Source organism: Pyricularia oryzae, chromosome 5 (genome assembly GCF_000002495.2).
Source record: "Pyricularia oryzae 70-15 chromosome 5, whole genome shotgun sequence".
Lineage (NCBI taxonomy): Eukaryota > Fungi > Ascomycota > Sordariomycetes > Magnaporthales > Pyriculariaceae > Pyricularia > Pyricularia oryzae.
The window spans coordinates 2,275,239-2,292,889 of NC_017852.1; the positions used below are offsets into that span (position 1 = coordinate 2,275,239).

The following is a 17,651-nucleotide window of genomic DNA, read 5'->3' on the forward strand; positions in this document are numbered from 1 at the left end:
GTCATACCCGCTCCTCCGAAACGTGATGGCAACAAAAGGGGACCGACCGGTGCGCCGTCAGCATGGCTGGAGACATTCCATTTGTTATGTCTGCTGCATGCAGCTTTCAACGTGTGATGTGATGTGATGGCAGCGGTCAGTAAAAAAAAGAGCAATAGCAAAAGCAGCAAAAGGGGAATCAGAGGAGGGGATAACACAGGCGAAAGTTGCCGGTAACGAAATATGCATATACTTAAAATGGAAAGGTCTCGCCTTGGAGGAACCCAATCGGACGAAATTAATTGTCGTCAAATATGACCAGAGGCAGGCAAGAGTGAGATACTACTACAGACTGTCCACACGCGGTAGGCGGCAATTGAAAGACAAAGTCTTGGGCAGGCGTCCAAGAAACACGAGGAACCACTGGTTCAATACGAAGTATTGACCTTGGAGTCTCGCCGTCAATGTGGACCACCAAATGGTCCTGGAAGGGGGAGCTTCATTCATACATCTACTCCATCGTTCACAAAAATTGCATATTGATGTATATCTGTAGGCGTAGAAATAAACAAACGGGGGTCTCTAGGTAGTCAGTAAGTACATTGCCAGCCAGGTTCAGACAGATGCGCACGACATCATCGGGAAGCCATAGGCAGCATCCCTTGGGTTCGCTACAGACCGCAAATGCCAGGAGACAAAGCGCCCCGTCCAGCCCAGGTAAACAGAGACTGTGGTTATACTCCCCAAGCTCTGCGCCCCACAGGAGCTGTCATTTCTGTCGGCACCAAACCAGCTTCAAAACAGACCATTCTTTGGTTCCTGGAATTAAACATCTTTGAACAAAGACCAAAACAACTATTATTCCTACCTATATTTCATTTAATACAGTAATAATGAGGTGGTGGCAGACATTACAGCGCAAAAAAAAAAAGCCCCCAACACCCGCCTCCTCTTTTGTCTTGGCCCGCTGCATCGGCTCAAGCCTGATCCGGCAGACATGTATTATGGTAGCAGTGATAGTATGCTTACATGCGTGAGTGCTGTCAAAGGCACCCGTCACCAGTCTTTGGGGCGTACCAGCCGTCCGTCCTGCAGTGACCGATGTCATTGCTCATGAAAGGGGGGTTAGACAGACGCTATTGATCGTCCTCCCGGCTGGGTCGCAGAACAGGTCGCATCATGGCTCTTGCACAACTCTTAAAAGTAATGCCGTCCGCCTATTTCGCACATCTGGCACATCTGGCACAAAAAAAAAGATGATGTAGGTACCGTAATAAAAAAATAAAATAAAAAACTTCCTAGGGCAGGATCTATATGTCATGTGTATGCACACACCCCTCTTTTTTTTTATTGTCTTTGCTGGGGGCGAGCTGGTTCTGTAGCATGTCACCCCCAGGTAAGAAACAGAGTAAACTTGGATGTTTGGAGCTTCTTTCTGGCCATGTACGCCGAAACCGGAGTCACGACGACAATGACCCAGGCAAGGTAGCCGTCCGGAACAGCCGAAGGAATATTAAAGCAAGCCAGACGATCAGAATGCTTCGTCGAATCTTCCCTCTTCTTTCGAGCCGAGAGGAAGAAGATCGTGGCCAAGTTTGCTTAAGCGACGGCATTTGCCTCGCCTCACCGAGATCACTGAGACAGACATACATGTCTTCTACCGTCAACTGCTTGCTACCTGGCAACCTTTGTTTCTGCATGATCGTTTTAGGTACCCCGGGTGAGGGAAAGAGGTTCTCCGCTGGCCCGTACAACTAGATCCTCTGGGTTCGGGCGCCGCGTCCCAAAGTAAAAACACCCGGCCAGGCTTCCCATGGGCGTCAAAGTAAAAATCCAAATCAAGCAAAGCCCTTGTTTTTTCTTTTCTTTTTTTGTTCGACTTTTTGTTTCCCCACCTCTATTTCTCAGTCCCGTTGGGAAAACCTGGCTCGTTTTGTTTGTTGGCATGCACGGTGAAAATGAGGGGGGGCGTGGGAGCAAGCTTTCCTGATTTTTGTTTTGTAATCCCCCACATTTCCTGTTGGCGGTGATGCTGTACAGTATCACCTTTTTTTCTTCTTCTCTTGTCTCTCCTCAGGTCCTTTTCCTGCATCCTTCCGAACACGCGTGAGGATGTGTCTCTACCTTAGCTACCTGACTGACTTCGGAAATCACTCGTGAACCGCTCTGTACATTTGTCCTTCTTCGCCTTCCCCCGCTTCTTCCCCTTTGGGACTTGTGCAGGCTGCCAGTTGCCTTTTTCTCCTTCTCTTTCTGTTGGTGTCATATCCCCTTTGGGGTGCTGTCCGACCTCCTCCTCCACTTCCCGAGGCCAAGGAACATCTGCCCATTTTTGGTCCATTTCACCGCATACGCCTACATGTAACAGTAAAGCCCATTTTCCCAAGACCGTCTGATCCCTGCGGCTGGTAAGATTTCAACCTGGAAAGGTGATCCTGTACAATAAGCTCAAGGAAGCAAGACAGGAGGCGCTTGCTCCGCCTGTCTGCACCTGCGAGGTACATCGAAGCAACTCTGAAAGTCATGCTCTATCCCCCGACTAGCGCTCGTGGGCGGCTGGCGGAACACCGGCCCATTCATTCGTACTGTACACGAGGAAACATTACCTCTCTCGTCTTCCTTTGGTCTCAGACAGGCTCCCCGGTCTTTGTAGATTCGGCATTCGCATGAGGGGCTTGCCCCAGCCTGAAATCTGCCGATTCGAAGGATGTGAGAATTTTATGGTAACCTCCACCTTTGCTGTTGGTGGTAATTGGCTGCAATCTTGAGGAGGTTGAGGAATCCTTGCACATGGGATCTGTCGTCCAGCCCAGCCTACTGTAGTCACGTCAATCCTTACTCGTTTGGTGGTGATATTTCGAAAGGCCCGCCAAACACCGATCTCTACAGTATGTACGAGTTACAGCATGTCACATGCGGGCATTCTCGAATGATGGGCGAGCATGCTACGATAGGGCTGCGCTATGCAAGGTGGCAACGGCACACTATCAATGACGACGATGAGCAACGAGCAACGTTGTGGATATAAGAGCCCGCGTATCTATAGAATATCAAAAGCCAAGACCCGACCGATGTAAACAGTATACCTACCCACCTTGACCCTTTCCCAAACTCCTCCCAGCCCCTGATTCCAGACTCCAATAGGTGGTCAGACTATCAACCAACCCACTTTCTCGCGTTCAAGAACATCCTGAACCACGGCCCATACTGGCCCCACTGGTCGAGCTGTTCCCTTGGAGCCCAGCTGCACGCATCGGCCATGATGGTCCGCTCCGGGTGCGGCATCATAGCCACGAACCGGCCATCAGGACTGCTTACACCCGCAATTCCAATGGGGCTGCCATTGGGCGAGAACGGGTACTTCTCCGTCACCTCCCCATAGTTGTCGGTGTACTTGAGCGGGATGAGACCTGCGTTGGCGAGCGCGTGCATAGACGACTCATCGGCGAACATAGCTCTGCCCTCTCCGTGCGACACCACAATGGGAAGTCTAGATCCAGACATGCCGTCAAAGAATACTGACGCCTTTCCAAAGTCAACCTTGACCATGGAGTAGCGGGCCTCAAACTGTTGCGAGGCGTTGTCGACAAACTTGGGCCAGTTTTGGGTACCGGGGATGAGCTCTTTGATAGTTGAAAGCATCTGGCAGCCGTTGCAGACACCAAGAGCAAATGTATCTAGATGATGGTTTTGTCAGCGCAAATGAAACATCACTGGGGAAATTAGATCTCATCCTTACCAGGTCGCTTGAAGAAGTCCTGGAATGTTTGCCTGGCCGAGTCGTTTGTAAGAATGGATTGGGCCCATCCCTGACCGGCTCCAAGCGTATCGCCGCTGGTTTGAGAATTAGTATCAATCGTTCTGGGCGTCCACCCTGGTAACTGGGTCTCCTTTAAACTCACAAGCTGAATCCTCCACAGGCGGCCAGACCGGCGTATTCTTGTAGGGAGTGGCCACCGATAATGTCTGACATGTGTACCTATATGAAGTTTTGGATTAGTATTGTGGTAAACCCAGATCAGTGAAGACCAGGGATGCCTGGGGAAAGCTTACATCAACTGCATCGAAGCCAGCAGCCGAGAAGGCAAAAGCCATTTCAGCATGTCCATTGACACCCTGCTCCCTCAATACTGCTACTTTGGGCCGGGATGTAACAAGTCCTCTCAGGCTGGCCATCATTGGCATGATGTTGACCTCGGCGGGATCGTAGGTCAGCTTGTAAGACAGTCCTGGATCCTTTGAGTCGGCAATAGTGGCAAACTCGGCTTCAGCGCTGGCTGGGTTGTCTCTAAGCTTCTGCATCTCATAAGACGTGCTCGACCACCACTCTTGTACCTCGGTCCTATCCAGACTGATGAGCTCTGCGCCGCTGTACTTGATAGTCAGAGACTGGTTCGGAGCCGAACGCGCGTAACCAATCTTCTTGATGAGACCCTTGGGTGGCCCGCAGGTGGCAAAGCACTCCTTGAACCTCTTCTCGTGCGACTTGCGGACCTGGAACACAGCACCAAGCTCCTCGTTGAAAAGCGCATCAAGAATGTCCTTGGTACATCCCGACTTTACGAGGTCATCAATCTCAATATCAACTCCACACCTTCCGGCGAACATCATCTCAGCCACGGTAGTGAGAAGACCTCCGTCGGATCGGTCGTGGTAGGACAGCACACAGCCATCTTCGTGAAGCTGGTTGATGGCATCGAAGAAGTCGAGGAGCATCTTGGTGGAGCGAGCATCAGGGGCCTCATCTCCCAATTTGCCCAAGGTGTGTGCCAATGCTGAGCCGCCCATGGCCTGGTGGCCCTCGGAGAGGTCGACAAACAGCAGCACCGACTCGCCAACCTCCTCGACACGGCGAAGCTGCGGTGTCCAAGTCCTGCGTACGTCCTCCACAGGCGCAAAGGCCGAGATGACGAGTGATACAGGTGCAGTCACGCTCTTGGAGTCGCCAGTTTGCTTGTCGGTCCATGATGCCTTCATCGACGTTGAATCCTTGCCGACGGGGATCGAAACACGTAGTTTCGAGCAGAAGTCCATGGTGATACCCCTGACTGCCTCATAGAGTGCGGCTCCCTCGCCTTCGGTGTTGACAGCTGCCATCCAGTTTGCCGAGAGCTTCACCCGCCTGAGATCACCCCTTGTGTTCGCATCCACTTGGATATCGGCTGCGCACAGGTTCATCAAGCTCTCAGCTACGGCCATGCGGGCCGAAGCAGCGGGAGAGATAAGCGCCAGCGGCGTTCTCTCGCCCATTGCCTCCGCGTTTCCATATCTTGTCTTGTCGCTGGTGGAGAACGAGGTGAGAACCACACCGACATCAGCAAGAGGTGTCTGCCAGGGTCCAACGAGCTGATCGCGAGCAGTCAAGCCACCAACGGTGCGGTCGCCGATAGTAATGAGGAACATCTTCGAGCCAACGGATGCCAACTTGAAGACGAGCTCGGTCGCCTTGGCGATTGCCTCTCCGGTCTTCAGGGATCCATACTTCTCCTCCAGGCTTGCCGCAGAATCGAACTTGGTGAGGTTCCTCTTGACAGTGTCGTCCTTGCGGGTCTGCTTGCGTCCGGGTGGGAAGAGCGTGTCCATGGGAAGATCGATGGGGAACGGGTTTTCGGCGGAATCGCGGTCGCTCAAGATGAGCTTTGCCTGACCGTTGGCGTCCTTAGGCAGAACAGTACCGACTGTGGCAAATGGGCACCTCTCTCGTTGACAGATTCTGGTGAATCTGTTCAGGTTCTCGGGGTTAACCAGCAATACGTAGCGCTCCTGCGACTCATTGGCCCAGATCTCTAGTGGTGACATCTTGTTGTCGACGCAATCGACTTGACGCAGCTCAAACTTGCCTCCGAAGCCTGCGTCCCGCACAAGCTCTGGCAGCGCATTGGACAAACCGCCAGCACCAACGTCATGAATGAATGCAATGGGGCTGTCGTTGCCGAACGAGTTACAGGCGTCGATGACCATCTGAGCGCGGCGCTCCATCTCAGGGTTACCGCGCTGCACACTGTTGAAGTCCAACTCGGCGCTAGCCTCGCCGGATGCGCTGCTGGACGCGGCGCCACCTCCCAGACCAATCAACATGGCCGGTCCACCCAATACTATTGCGCAAGCGTTCTCCTTGACAACAGTGGGTTCCTTGAGAGCAAGCTGGGGCCTGCAGGTTCCTAGACCACCCGCCAGCATGATGGGCTTGTGGTAACCTCTCCACTCTGGAGTCTCACCTTCACCAGCGACGTTGAGGAGCATAGTCCTGAAGCAGCCAGTGAGACACGCCCTACCAAACTCATTGGAGAATCGAGCGCTTCCAATCGGGCCCTCCAGCATGATATCCAGACTGCTTGCATAGTGATGAGGCTTTCCGATGTCCACTTCCCACGGCCTGACTGCTCCTGGTATGTTCAGGTCCGAGACAAAGAAGCCGCAGAGGCCCATCTTGGGTGCAGATCCCCGACCGACTGCGCCCTCGTCTCTGATTTCACCTCCTGCACCAGTAGCGGCACCAGGGAATGGCGAGATAGCAGTGGGATGGTTGTGTGTTTCGGCCTTGATGACAAAGTGCTGGAGCTCCTTGGCGGCCTTCCAAACTCCAGTTTCGTAGTCAGGGGACCAGTAGTTGGCCATGTTGCCCTCAAGGACGGCAGCGTTATCGGAATAAGCCGATACAGTAAAGTCCGGGGTCTGTTGGTGGGTATACTTGATCATCTGGAACAGACTTGTATCCTCGTTCTTGCCGTCGATGACCCAGCTGGCGTTGAAGACCTTGTGTCGGCAATGCTCTGAGTTGACCTGGGCAAACATGAAGAGCTCGACATCTGTAGGGGGACGCTCAAGTTTGGTGTACTGCGACACCAGATGCTCCATCTCCGACTGGTCAAGAGCCAGACCCATCTTTTGGTTGCATGCCTTGAGGACCTCGAGAGGGTCGCCGCCCTCGGTGAAGATGTTGATCGTGACCAATGGGGACCGCTCTCCCTCTCCAAACATTTCTTCGAGTGATGGTGGTTCCCGAGCCAGGGTTTCGGTCATTCGGTCGTGGATAACATCGCGGAACTCAAGACTGTCGTTGGCGGGGTCGGCAAGGCCAACTTTGACGATGCGACCGCGCTCGATGCGCTCAACCTCATCCTTCAGTCCGCAAACGTGCGAAATGACTGTTGCTTGCGACGACCATGGGCTGATGCCGCGAGGGGTGATATATAGTTCGACGTTCTCTCCATCCTGGCCGGCGGGAGCTGAGGGCGACGGATCGGCGACTTGAAGCAGGCGAGCAACTTTGGCGAGAACATTGCTGTCGCCTTTGGGGTTCTTCAGGTTGACATAGTAGACCCTCTGACCGTGTATGAGCTTGACAACTGCACCGCTCTTCTTGTTGCACTAGTGAGAAGAAAAAATAGTCATTAGTCACCTTGTTGAAGATGTCATAGTCTCATTGGAGGACCTGCGAAATTCAAAAGAAATTATAACATGCATACCAGGTCCACGAGCTTTTCTGCCTCTGGGGCAGTGAAGCAATCGCTTCCAACCAGAACCTCGTGCGGCATTGCGTGTATTTTGATCGTAAACGAGGACAGTGGACGAGGACGGTTGTCCTAAACAGCCGTGTAAGTCGCCAGGACAATGTCCAATCTCACTAACATCGCGTCGGCGGGGCTAATGACTTGCAAGGAAAATTTGGAGGGGCAAAAATGTTTTTCTGCCGGTTCCGATAACGGTTAGGATCCACTGGGCTGTAGGTTGCCTAGGGGAAAAATCCTCACTGGGTGGGCGGTGAGGTGGTTAAATGCTGTCGGATTGAAATGCAGGGTAAGTTGGGAACTAAGCGGCCTACGTTTGCAAGCTTCTCTGGATGAGATGACTTCAATGTTGAATGACTTAACACCAACAAACAAAAAACTGTACCATTGGAAAATGAAAATGTTTGCTCACTTTTTCCGGCTACAATCTGAAAGTGCTGGTTTCCCTCAACCCTAAGCCTGACTTTTCGTACATCATGTCCAACATGCGTGCCTGGATCACGCTGTCTTCATGTTCAATCCACAAACCAGAGCCTTGATCTCCTCTTACCCGATTGACAAACTGATCAAGCATGTGTCGATACGTCATCCACTGAGGCGCATCTCCCCTCCCCTCAGCACCCACGTCCGCCCAGGTGTAGCCTTTAACGCTCTTCTTCTCGCTCCAGCTCTTGACGGTCCGTCTGCTCTCGTCGTGCGGGCCCTCAATCCCACCGGGAGCTCTTTCCCGGATCACGTAGTCGTCCTCGACGTCGATGCGGTGCCAGATGGACGGACCCATGAAGTTTGCCATATAGACCTTGCGCGTCCTGATCTTCTCCTGGTTCTCGGGCAGGGTGGCGTCTGGCACCTCGACGGGCCGGTGCGTCGCCCACACCCGCGGCGAGACGTCCACCAGCTCCGCCAGCGTCCCGCGCAGCGTGGCTTCAATGTCGGCTGTCCCCCCATTGGCGAAGCGGAAGGTGGCCTTGACGGCCTCGTCGCACTTTTCACGCGGCGCTGGACACGGCTTCATGTGCGCGGTGGTGCACTCCACGGGTAGCGCGCCGCCAAAGATGATGCGGACCGCCGACGCGCCGTACGTGCCCAGGTCGAGCGTTGCTCCGCCCCCGAGCGAGTACGTGAACCGAATGTCATCATCGGCGAACAGGAACCGCGGGAACTTGGTGATCGCCTGGGCGTGCACGACGTTGGGAGGATCGACAAACGACATGAACAGCGACCATGCCGGGTGCAGCCTGTAGTGGACGGCCTCCATGAGCACGGGGGCCTTGGGCTTCTGCTGCAGCAGCGGGTGGTTGAAGAGGATCTCGGCCTCCGCAGCTGTCGCCGTTGATGGCTTCTCTAACAGGACATGCTTGCCTGCCGCGAGCGCACGTAGCGTCCACTCGTAGTGAAGGCCGTTTGGCAGTGGGTTGTAGATACAATCGATTGAAGGATCATCGAGGATTGCTAATAGCTCCGACGTTAGTCATTTACTTCGACAATCAACTACTCCTGTGAGATCTATGGTAATCTTTGCATGCCTTGGTAGCTGTCCATCACCTGCGGAATCCCGTGTTTCTTGGCATAGGCTACCGCCTTTTTCTTATCCCTTGCAGCGACGGCCTGTATCACCACTCCAGCGTGAGTCTGAGCTGGCCCAATTAGCGCCATAGGCCTTTTTCAACTTCATAGTCAGTTCCATCTGCTCTTTTTGGGTATGACCACAACGGGTTCAATGATGCAGCTCACGCAATCTTGGCGGCACCGAGGATTCCAAACTTGAGCGCATTGTCGTTCTTGGGAACAGGCGTAGGTCCAGCCACGAGAACCCAGTTCCGGTTGACAAATCCAAACACGCCTGACATTTTGAGCAACTTTCGGGTAGTTAGCGGCAATGAAAGTTAGGAGCTATGGGAACCCCTCCGCAGGCAGCTCGCAGGAGTTCGGATGCTCTTATACATAGAAATCAAGCGAGGTACGAGTCGCCTAGGTAGGATGCACTGCTACACCAACAACACCCTCGCTTGTACCACCCCCCCCCCCCCCCCCCCCCCTTACGTCGTCTCATGTACGTTGGAGGCGCAACGTCGCAGTAGTCGGAGCTAAGTCAGCTACCATGGGCAATTCAGCGACCGTGCAAAGTGAAGATGGGTCTCTTTTCGACTGCGATAATGCATCTCTGGCTGTTGTTTGGCGAAGCAAGAAAAAACACTAATTGCATCACTCAATTGGTCTCAAGCGACCGCAGACCCTCAAGTCTAACATTCTTGATGCATCAACCAGCCATACATATTCAACTGGGTGAAACACATTCATCATGTATTTATTTCGAAGAAACCGAACATGCTAAACTAGGTAACTTAATCAAAGCAACTCCAACGCCCAGTCCCCGTGGTCCAATGCGTAAATTGACCATTTACTTTTTATTAACATCAATCTTATCTATATCAAGATCTCTCCCAATTGAAAAGCTAGTCGTCAAACTTGATACCGTTTCGGGCAGTGGTATCAATGCGACCGCCACGGTAGCTTCCCTTCTTCTTCTTGTTCTTCTCCTTGGTAAAACCCTTGCCCCTGGTCACGATCAGGTCTTCATTCGCCTGACGACCCCAGTCGTCTGCCGGGTTGAAGGCATTCGACGCCAGGCGCGGGTCGACCTTGATGTCCTTGCGGATACGAGAGAATGGCTCATTTGGCTTCTTGGGCTCTGCGGGGCCGCTCTTCTTGCGGTTGTTGGTCTTGGTAGGGTCCGGGGGAAGCGGGGCGAACTCGCTGACGGGGAAGACTTTAGGCGAGGTTTTGACCGTGTCAGACGAGTCTGAACCGCTCTTGTCCTCGGCTTGAGCCTTCTTCGCTTTCTTGGTCTTTTTATCCGAGTCGGACGAGTCGGAGTCGCTCGAGTCGCTTGAAGAATCGTCGGACGAGGAGCTGGAGTCGGAGTCGGGGAGGGGAAAATTCGCGGCCTTTTCGTCTTCCGATGAGGAGTCTGAATCCGAGTCTGAGTCTGAGTCGGAGGAAGACGACGAAGACGAGCTCGACGAGGATGACGATGAAGAGCTGTCGTTCTCGACTGCTACCTCGTCATCGTCGCTATCGTCCTCAGAGGAAGATGAAGAGCTCGAGGATGACGAGGATGAGGAAGAAGACGACGACGAATCAGCGGCAGGTGCGCTGGCGACCTTGCGCTTCTTGGCCTTGGGGGCCTCATCCTCGGAGCTGGAGTCGGAGCTCGATTCGGAGCTGGAGGAGCTAGAAGATGACGAGCTGCTCGAGGGTGCCTTCCTCTTCAATGGCCTCTTCTGCTTGGCAGTGACCTTTTTGTCATTCTCACTCTCGGCATCAGAAGACTCAGAGTCGGCGTCCACATCCATCATATCTTGGTCGCCATCTTCACCCTTCACTGGCACGATGGTCTTGGAACCAGATTCCCAGCTCTGGAAAACAGCGACAAGGGTCTCTGCAGGCTTCCCAGAGCTCTTGGGAAGTCCCTTCTTCACCCTGTGTTGCTTGAACTCTTCGAGGGCTTTCTTGCTCGAAAAGTCGGAGAGGAACGACTCGACGAGATCAAGAAGCTGCGCAGAGGGTTGGCTTGAGCTGGTGGCGCTGTCGGTCTTTGCCTTGCCCTTGCCCGACTTCGACACCTTTTTGGGAGCCATTGCGGATTTGTCTTTTGTCGATGTGTCGCGTTCGTCGATCGCCGCGCGGGAAGGGGTGTCGCCAAAGAGCCAAGCTGGAGGTGCAGAGCTTGTCATGGGAAGAATGGAGTTATAGTAGGCGTACTGCTTGGACAAGGCAAGCAAGGAGCGCTTTCAAAACGCGGACCAAAATGAGAAAGGAGTGCCGCGTCGTGGGATTTTACCATGCGGTCTGCACCTCGTATCTCTTCCGGCAGAAAGAAAAAAAAAACAAAAAAAGTCTTGAGCTCGGACCATTCCGAAGAAAGCTCCCCGCACCACCCCTGTTAGCGCATGCATACGGATCTACCCCTGTTACAGGGTTAGGGTCGCGAGTCAAGCTCCATGAGGTGACGTAAAGTGCTTACTTGCTCGCCCGCGTAGTTCCAAGCAGTTTCCTAGACAATCCGATCTGTGGTTCTGGTTCGCGGTGGCGGTGGGGTTGATGGGATGGAGAGCGTCTGAAGCTCGCAGGGCGGGTTACTGCATGGTATTCTTTTATCAACCCAGACTGCATCATCGATTTGAAGCCTCTTCTTAACCCCGCCAATGAACTCGTCTCGCATAGTACAACGACTCCGACTTCAGGCTTCCCATCTTCAACCCTCACGAGGTATGGAATGTCTATTATTCCTGTCCTGCTACCGAACTCTGCCCAATCCCTAACTAACACTATCGTATGTAGCGATAGGAGCAAGACTATCACCGCCCTCAACCAGCCAAAGACACCCCAGAAGTTTAGCAACCATGGCAGCTACCACCGACCCAAAGAAGTACAAGTTCAACCACTCCATGATCCGTGTCAAGGATCCTAGGGAGTCGGTCAAGTTCTACGAACTCCTCGGCATGAGCGTCATCCAAAAGTTCGAGTTCCCCGAGGCCAAGTTCGACCTGTACTTTATGGCATACGACTCACCCAAGGCCAAGTCGGGCGGCAACAACTTCACCGACCGTGAAGGAATCATCGAGCTTACGCACAACTACGGCACCGAGGCCGACGCCTCATACACGGTCAACAATGGCAACAAGGAGCCTCACCGCGGCTTTGGTCACACCTGCATCAGCGTCGACAACATCCAGGCGGCGTGCAAGAGAATCGAGGATGCGGGCTACATGTTCCAAAAGAAGTTGACCGACGGGCGCATGCGCCACATTGCATTTGTTCTGGACCCTGATGGATATTGGGTCGAGGTCATTGGGCAGAAGTCGATTGAGGAGACGGAGAATGTGACGACGACGGATGTCCAGACCTACCGCATGGTTTGTTCACCCCCGATCCTTTCTGGCGCATTAGTCTTGGGAGACTTGCTGACCCCCTTTTGCTTGTATTAGAACCATACCATGATCAGAGTCAAGGATGCCGAAAAATCGCTCAAGTTCTACCAAGAGGTGCTTGGCATGAAGCTTCTCAAGGAGAACGCCAACCCCGACAACGGCTTCACGCTGTTCTTCCTGGGATACGAGCAGTCTGGACCTCACAGCGCCGACCGTGAAGGTCTTCTTGAGCTGACGTGGAACCACGGCACCGAAAAGGACGAGAACTTTAGCTACCACAACGGCAACGACCAGCCTCAGGGCTTTGGCCATATTTGCATATCTGTCGACAACCTGGACGCCGCCTGCCAGCGACTCGAGGACCTCAAGGTCAACTGGAAGAAGCGTCTCACGGACGGACGCATGAAGAATGTTGCCTTTGTTCTGGATCCCGACAACTACTGGGTTGAGATTGTGGAGAACGAGAAACTGTCGGGCAAGTCGAACTTTTGAAGCGGTTGTGAAAATGAAATAGCATGGCGAGGAGTTAAGGGGAGAGGATGTTTGGTGTAGTATTTGACTTCAGCTTCAGATAAGTCTTCTGTAGCAGAAGCATCAGCAGTATCAGCCAACCAGGCCTTGAAAGAGCGAATGAAGTAAAACAAATTATTAAGATTTCATTTTCACCATGTGAAAAGTTCAAATGTTTTGAAGTAAATAGGGTTGACACCAATTGAAGGAAAAGGGAATCTTGGCATTCTTGGTTGAATATGAAGCTTGAGCACAGACATTAGATGCCCCTGGACCGCAGCAGGGGTGGGCCTCAGACAGCTTTTGTGACAGCAATGACTAGCTCTGTCCTCAAAGTGCTGAGCCAGAAGAGCTTTGCGGATAATTGCAACACCAAACAAAAGGACACATCATTGGGGGCGGGAACAATCGCTTTCCAAGGATCTTATCCATTTTATCCCTTTCGATATCTGGCCGGGCCGAGATTTCTTTCTATTTTTGCACATTTGTTTCTTTTCTGGAGGGGCAAGAATTCTGCGCTGGTAGCATTTGACTCGCTAGATTCACTTTGATACTTACCTTTTCATACCCGAGGTTTACAAGGAGCATTGCATTATCAAAACGCCTGCACATGGCATAGTGCAGCATGGACGCGTATCAAATCAACTTTGCCGCCTTGATTGGGCTCTGCGGCGCACTTTTCCTCGCCCAGCCCAAGGCAAAGGAGGCGGCTTCCGAGACGAAAGGAAGCAAGGCGGGCGAAAACAAGACAAAGAAGAGCGCCGACACAACAGACGCGTCGCAATGGCCGTTTCTGGTGGTTTTCTGTCTGGTTATGGGATCTGACTGGCTACAGGTGAGATTTATGACCCAGACTCGTGAATATGTTGCTAGGTTTCCAGATCAGATGGAAAAGGGCTCAACATCAGATGCTAACTGGTACCAACTAGGGCCCTTTCCTCTACTCCCTCTACAGGGAAGAGCATGGCATCTCAGCCTCGGTCGTGTCAACGCTCTTCACCACGGGCTTCCTCTCGGGTGCCGTCAGTGGCTACTTTGTCGGAACCCTGGCCGACAAGCACGGCCGCAAGGCTGCCTGTCTGCTGTTCTGCGCCGCCTATGCCGCCTCGTGTCTGCTCACCACCATCCCATCCGTCCCGCTGCTCTTCGCCGGTCGCGTCCTGGGCGGCATCAGCACGAGCATGCTCTTCAGCGTCTTTGACAGCTGGATGGTGACTGACTTTCAGAACCGCAAGCTCGCCGACAAGGGAGGCGACCTTTCGCGGACGTTTGGGCTCATGAGCACGCTCAACAGCGTCACTGCCATTATCAGCGGCGTCTTTAGCGAGTGGATTGTGGCTGTCACTGGGACCCGTAAGGCGCCGTTCGTGACGAGCATGCTGCTGCTTGGGGTTGCCGCGTATTTCATATCATCGAAATGGGTAAGTGTCTGCCAAATCTCAAGGCCGGGCAGTCCTGTCGAGGCAATGAGGAAATCACGACCAAGCTAACCATCAACGCCCAAAAGGCTGAAAACTATGGAGGGTCTGCCAAACAAGAAAAGAAAAAGGACGACAAGTCCGAGGTCATTGTTGACCACACCAACAAGCTCTCGCACATCCTAACCGACCCCAAGATCATAGCGCTGGGTCTCGCTTCGACCATGTTCGAAGGCTCCATGTACCTGTTCGTCTTCTTCTGGTCGCCCGCCCTCAACGCGGCCAAGACAAACGACGCCGGCCTGCCTTACGGCATCATCTTTGCCTCCTTCATGGCCTCGGGCCTGGCGGCCTCGCTCTTCTTCAACGTATTTATGGAGCGGGGCCTGCTGCGGTACATCACGCTCATGATCATGATCCTGGGAGCCGCCGACGTCTGCTTCGTGTCGCTCTCGGGCACGCCGAGGTCGGAGCAGTCGACCTTTTGGATCTTTTGCGCATTCGAGGCCTGCGTCGGCATGTACTGGCCGTGCATGGGCCTGCTCAAGGGCAAGCTCATCAGCGACGGCGCCAGGGCCCAGGTCTACTCGGTCCTCCGCATCCCGCTCAACCTGTTCGTCGTCGTCTCGCTCATGCTGACGGAGGGAGATGCGGGTTACGCGCAGGTGTTTGGTGCCTGCTCCAAGCTGTTGATGTTCTCCTGCTTGGGGCTCGGGGCTATGGTTATGAATGAGGAGCACTTGCCTTGATGGGCCGGACGGCACCATGCAGGGTGGATGTTCACTGGTAGTGGATGTGGCTTGGCCAAGTGACCTCTACCAAATCCCACATAACCCGATCACGTCAGAGTCGCTGTGGCAGGAGATGTTTGTAGCAAAATTTGTAATACATTATAGCATGCTTCATCTGAATCGTATATATCAAACCAGCCCAGAAAGTCTTTTTCTTTTCGAATCGTCAGCAATCAGACCTTATCACACACAAACCTCCCACATCTTTCCTAACCCCCCCCCCCCCCCCCTACGCTCCCATACTCAAACACCTCTTTCACACTCTCTCCTCTCTCCGGCACTCAGATCTTGGCCGCCATGGCATACGTCTCATCCAGCCTCCTCAGCAGGTGCTCGCTGGCCGTCTCGGCGCCGACGTCGTCGGACTTGCCGAACGGCGTCAGCGGGCAGTCGGCGTTGCCGTCAAAGAAGAAGGGGATCGAGTAGCGGTGCGACCCGCCGAGGTTCAGCACCCGGTGCATCGAGCTCTTGTACAGGCCCTCGGTCCACGCGTGCAGCATGTCGCCGATGTTGACCACGTAGGCGTCGCGGTTCGGCGGCACTGGGATCCACCTATCCGCGCCGCTGCTACCGCTGCCGCTCGGGCTCTTGACCTGCAGGCCGGGTGCGGTTTGGTAGAGCAGGGTTACGGCGCCTGGTTTTGGGGAAAGTGAGCGACTGGCGGGATACGTGGGTATACTCGTGCCAAAAAAAAAGTCACACTTACCAAAGTCGGTGTGAGCCCCGGCACCCAGCTGCCTTGGATCTTTGGACGTCTGTGGCGGGTAGTGTAATAACCTCAGGATGCAGACGGGGTCGTCAGATACAAAACGGTCGAATACATCGTCGCCGTATGGCAGGCCCTTGGCCAGGATTTTGAACACGGTTAGTGACAGGGCCAAAATCGCCTCGTAGTACGTCTCCAACGGATTCTTGAACTCGTGGTCCTCCAGTGAGCCACTCGGGAATATGTTGGGTCCCATGAGGCGCGGGTGTCGGCGCACGCGCGGGTCGTTGCCGTCGAGGTGCTTGCCTATGTAGAATCCCTATTTAGGAGTGTGTTAGCCATTTCAGGCTCATGTACTCTGTTGGGCACATCCATGCGATGTTCGCAAAAGAAAGCCAAGGCAAAAAAAAAAAAAAAAAAAAAAAAAACAGGCCAAAGCATGCAACTGACCTCTTTCAGGTCAGGCTTGGCCCCCCTCTGCAGAGTCTGTCCGCCAAGAACCTCGTAGCCTCGGTTCTTTTGCGTCGGGTGCACCAGCTTCAGCTTCTCCTCCAGCGGCATGTCGAAAAACTTCTCAGCCCCGTCCAGCACCCTCTCCTGCAGCTCCCGCGGGATCCCGTGGCCCGTCAGGCAGAAGAAGCCGGTGGTGAGGCAGGCGCTGCGGACCCTGTCGACGACGTGTTGCGTCTCTATCCGCTCCTGTGCGGTTTCTGGAGAGCTGCGGAACCCGCTGATGTCGATGGTTGGTATCTCGTGCGAAGCGTCGCTCGCTTCGTGCACTTGACTATGCATTGTTTGGTGCATGAGTGGGACAGCCATGGCGGTTGGTCTGTAGTGTGAGGTCCAGTTTCCTGGGTCGTACAAGATGCTCTAAAAGGTTGTAGGTATGATCTTCTAGGGTGTGTGAAAGCGCAGACGGCGATATATATACCCTTTTTTTTTCCTTCTGAGTAACCGTCTGAATAGTTCGGGTAGCAAGGAATGTGGCTCATCCACTCATGGGTGCATGCTTATATTAATTATATCGAATTGTTTGTAGATGCACCACACGAGAGGTAAAGTAACATCGTCATGGACTATAAGTCAGGTCGGTCAGATATTTAGCTTTTGTTGCTGCAGGTCCCTGGTCCGATCTAATCTGGTCCCTTTAATCCTTTTTTTTTTTTCTCTCATCTTGAATTATTATTATTTTTTCGGATTATTCCAGTATAACAGCAGGCAAATCACAATGGACTCTACTAGCTCCTCTCTCTTGGATTTTCGCTTACCGGTGCTAGATCACCTGCCCATTCAGCAATGTACCAGAGTGTCGGCCCCACAGATTCCCGCCATGTACGTGGTCATCACGATAGACAAACAAAGATAGTGTGGGTGGTAACGGAACCTGCGCCTTGACATTTCCAGGCTTGCATATTATACTAAAAACTGGTTTTGGTCCAATCACAGCATCTCCTCGCGCCGATACCGTACCGGGAGTTGGGGTACTGTTAGCCTGCCCGGCCGCCATTGGTTGCTAAGGTCGGCTACGAGCTTTCCATCGTCAGCCGAGAATGTCTGGACCTGCCCGGAGGACGCCGCTTTCCGATGCTTCGGGTCCCTCCTCATCGACAACGATGCCAAAATCCCGCTGTTTACTTGCGCCCGTCAGACCTCCTTCATCCCCAAGCATTGACCTGCCGGTGCCACTGCAGAGCACTATTGACCACGTGCATTTGCCAGAAAAAGCATCTTTTGAGGTTTTTGTGCGAGTTAAAATACTCATGACAAGTCTAGGTTTTGTTGTGGTGTCGATCGGTTATACA

General features: G+C 53.4%; 7 protein-coding genes across 7 annotated transcripts; 3 read left to right on the top strand and 4 right to left on the bottom strand.

The window, feature by feature from the left end:
• Positions 1 to 2,895: 2,895 nt before the first annotated feature.
• On the bottom strand, positions 2,896 to 7,709 carry MGG_11541 (phosphoribosylformylglycinamidine synthase). The gene is made up of 5 exons (XM_003718366.1): positions 7,449 to 7,709; positions 4,033 to 7,350; positions 3,882 to 3,958; positions 3,719 to 3,813; positions 2,896 to 3,656 (listed from the first exon to the last, which is right to left on the bottom strand). Exons 1-5 carry the CDS (start codon positions 7,515 to 7,517, stop codon positions 3,136 to 3,138), a joined length of 4,080 nt encoding a protein of 1,359 aa, XP_003718414.1. The 5' UTR covers positions 7,518 to 7,709; the 3' UTR covers positions 2,896 to 3,135.
• A 162-nt stretch (positions 7,710 to 7,871) lies between these two features.
• On the bottom strand, positions 7,872 to 9,515 carry MGG_11542 (uncharacterized protein). The gene is made up of 3 exons (XM_003718367.1): positions 9,225 to 9,515; positions 9,017 to 9,150; positions 7,872 to 8,942 (listed from the first exon to the last, which is right to left on the bottom strand). The coding sequence occupies exons 1-3, from the start codon at positions 9,338 to 9,340 to the stop codon at positions 7,912 to 7,914; spliced, it is 1,281 nt and encodes a 426-aa protein (XP_003718415.1). The 5' UTR covers positions 9,341 to 9,515; the 3' UTR covers positions 7,872 to 7,911.
• A 258-nt stretch (positions 9,516 to 9,773) lies between these two features.
• On the bottom strand, positions 9,774 to 11,388 carry MGG_00613 (uncharacterized protein). The gene has a single exon (XM_003718368.1). It carries the CDS (start codon positions 11,225 to 11,227, stop codon positions 9,947 to 9,949), a length of 1,281 nt encoding a protein of 426 aa, XP_003718416.1. The 5' UTR covers positions 11,228 to 11,388; the 3' UTR covers positions 9,774 to 9,946.
• Positions 11,389 to 11,576: 188 nt separating this feature from the next.
• Positions 11,577 to 13,191, top strand: MGG_11543 (lactoylglutathione lyase). The gene is made up of 3 exons (XM_003718369.1): positions 11,577 to 11,762; positions 11,835 to 12,409; positions 12,482 to 13,191. The coding sequence occupies exons 1-3, from the start codon at positions 11,699 to 11,701 to the stop codon at positions 12,914 to 12,916; spliced, it is 1,074 nt and encodes a 357-aa protein (XP_003718417.1). The 5' UTR covers positions 11,577 to 11,698; the 3' UTR covers positions 12,917 to 13,191.
• Positions 13,192 to 13,301: 110 nt separating this feature from the next.
• Positions 13,302 to 15,330, top strand: MGG_00612 (uncharacterized protein). Its single transcript, XM_003718370.1, has 3 exons — positions 13,302 to 13,769; positions 13,864 to 14,355; positions 14,442 to 15,330. Exons 1-3 carry the CDS (start codon positions 13,560 to 13,562, stop codon positions 15,099 to 15,101), a joined length of 1,362 nt encoding a protein of 453 aa, XP_003718418.1. The 5' UTR covers positions 13,302 to 13,559; the 3' UTR covers positions 15,102 to 15,330.
• Positions 15,331 to 15,377: 47 nt separating this feature from the next.
• Positions 15,378 to 17,019, bottom strand: MGG_00611 (2OG-Fe(II) oxygenase). Its single transcript, XM_003718371.1, has 3 exons — positions 16,300 to 17,019; positions 15,850 to 16,168; positions 15,378 to 15,777 (listed from the first exon to the last, which is right to left on the bottom strand). Exons 1-3 carry the CDS (start codon positions 16,666 to 16,668, stop codon positions 15,425 to 15,427), a joined length of 1,041 nt encoding a protein of 346 aa, XP_003718419.1. The 5' UTR covers positions 16,669 to 17,019; the 3' UTR covers positions 15,378 to 15,424.
• Positions 17,020 to 17,036: 17 nt separating this feature from the next.
• MGG_11544 (uncharacterized protein) lies at positions 17,037 to 17,548 on the top strand. The gene is made up of 2 exons (XM_003718372.1): positions 17,037 to 17,181; positions 17,296 to 17,548. Exons 1-2 carry the CDS (start codon positions 17,078 to 17,080, stop codon positions 17,519 to 17,521), a joined length of 330 nt encoding a protein of 109 aa, XP_003718420.1. The 5' UTR covers positions 17,037 to 17,077; the 3' UTR covers positions 17,522 to 17,548.
• Positions 17,549 to 17,651: the final 103 nt, after the last annotated feature.

Coding starts and splice junctions, on each gene's coding strand:
- MGG_11542 (XM_003718367.1), bottom strand. CDS start 9,340: ATGTCAGGCGTGTTTGGATTTGTCAACCGGAACTGGGTTCTCGTGGCT. Junction 9,151..9,224: donor CTCGGTGCCGCCAAGATTGC/GTGAGCTGCATC, acceptor AAGTTGAAAAAG/GCCTATGGCGCTAATTGGGC. Junction 8,943..9,016: donor GGTGATGGACAGCTACCAAG/GCATGCAAAGAT, acceptor CGGAGCTATTAG/CAATCCTCGATGATCCTTCA.
- MGG_11544 (XM_003718372.1), top strand. CDS start 17,078: ATGGACTCTACTAGCTCCTCTCTCTTGGATTTTCGCTTACCGGTGCTA. Junction 17,182..17,295: donor GCCCCACAGATTCCCGCCAT/GTACGTGGTCAT, acceptor GTCCAATCACAG/CATCTCCTCGCGCCGATACC.
- MGG_00611 (XM_003718371.1), bottom strand. CDS start 16,668: ATGGCTGTCCCACTCATGCACCAAACAATGCATAGTCAAGTGCACGAA. Junction 16,169..16,299: donor CCAAGCCTGACCTGAAAGAG/GTCAGTTGCATG, acceptor ACTCCTAAATAG/GGATTCTACATAGGCAAGCA. Junction 15,778..15,849: donor CGGGGCTCACACCGACTTTG/GTAAGTGTGACT, acceptor CCCCAAAACCAG/GCGCCGTAACCCTGCTCTAC.
- MGG_11541 (XM_003718366.1), bottom strand. CDS start 7,517: ATGCCGCACGAGGTTCTGGTTGGAAGCGATTGCTTCACTGCCCCAGAG. Junction 3,959..4,032: donor CTGGCTTCGATGCAGTTGAT/GTAAGCTTTCCC, acceptor AACTTCATATAG/GTACACATGTCAGACATTAT. Junction 3,657..3,718: donor GGACTTCTTCAAGCGACCTG/GTAAGGATGAGA, acceptor ACCATCATCTAG/ATACATTTGCTCTTGGTGTC.
- MGG_00612 (XM_003718370.1), top strand. CDS start 13,560: ATGGACGCGTATCAAATCAACTTTGCCGCCTTGATTGGGCTCTGCGGC. Junction 13,770..13,863: donor TGGGATCTGACTGGCTACAG/GTGAGATTTATG, acceptor GGTACCAACTAG/GGCCCTTTCCTCTACTCCCT. Junction 14,356..14,441: donor ATTTCATATCATCGAAATGG/GTAAGTGTCTGC, acceptor AACGCCCAAAAG/GCTGAAAACTATGGAGGGTC.
- MGG_00613 (XM_003718368.1), bottom strand. CDS start 11,227: ATGACAAGCTCTGCACCTCCAGCTTGGCTCTTTGGCGACACCCCTTCC.
- MGG_11543 (XM_003718369.1), top strand. CDS start 11,699: ATGAACTCGTCTCGCATAGTACAACGACTCCGACTTCAGGCTTCCCAT. Junction 11,763..11,834: donor CCATCTTCAACCCTCACGAG/GTATGGAATGTC, acceptor TATCGTATGTAG/CGATAGGAGCAAGACTATCA. Junction 12,410..12,481: donor ATGTCCAGACCTACCGCATG/GTTTGTTCACCC, acceptor TGCTTGTATTAG/AACCATACCATGATCAGAGT.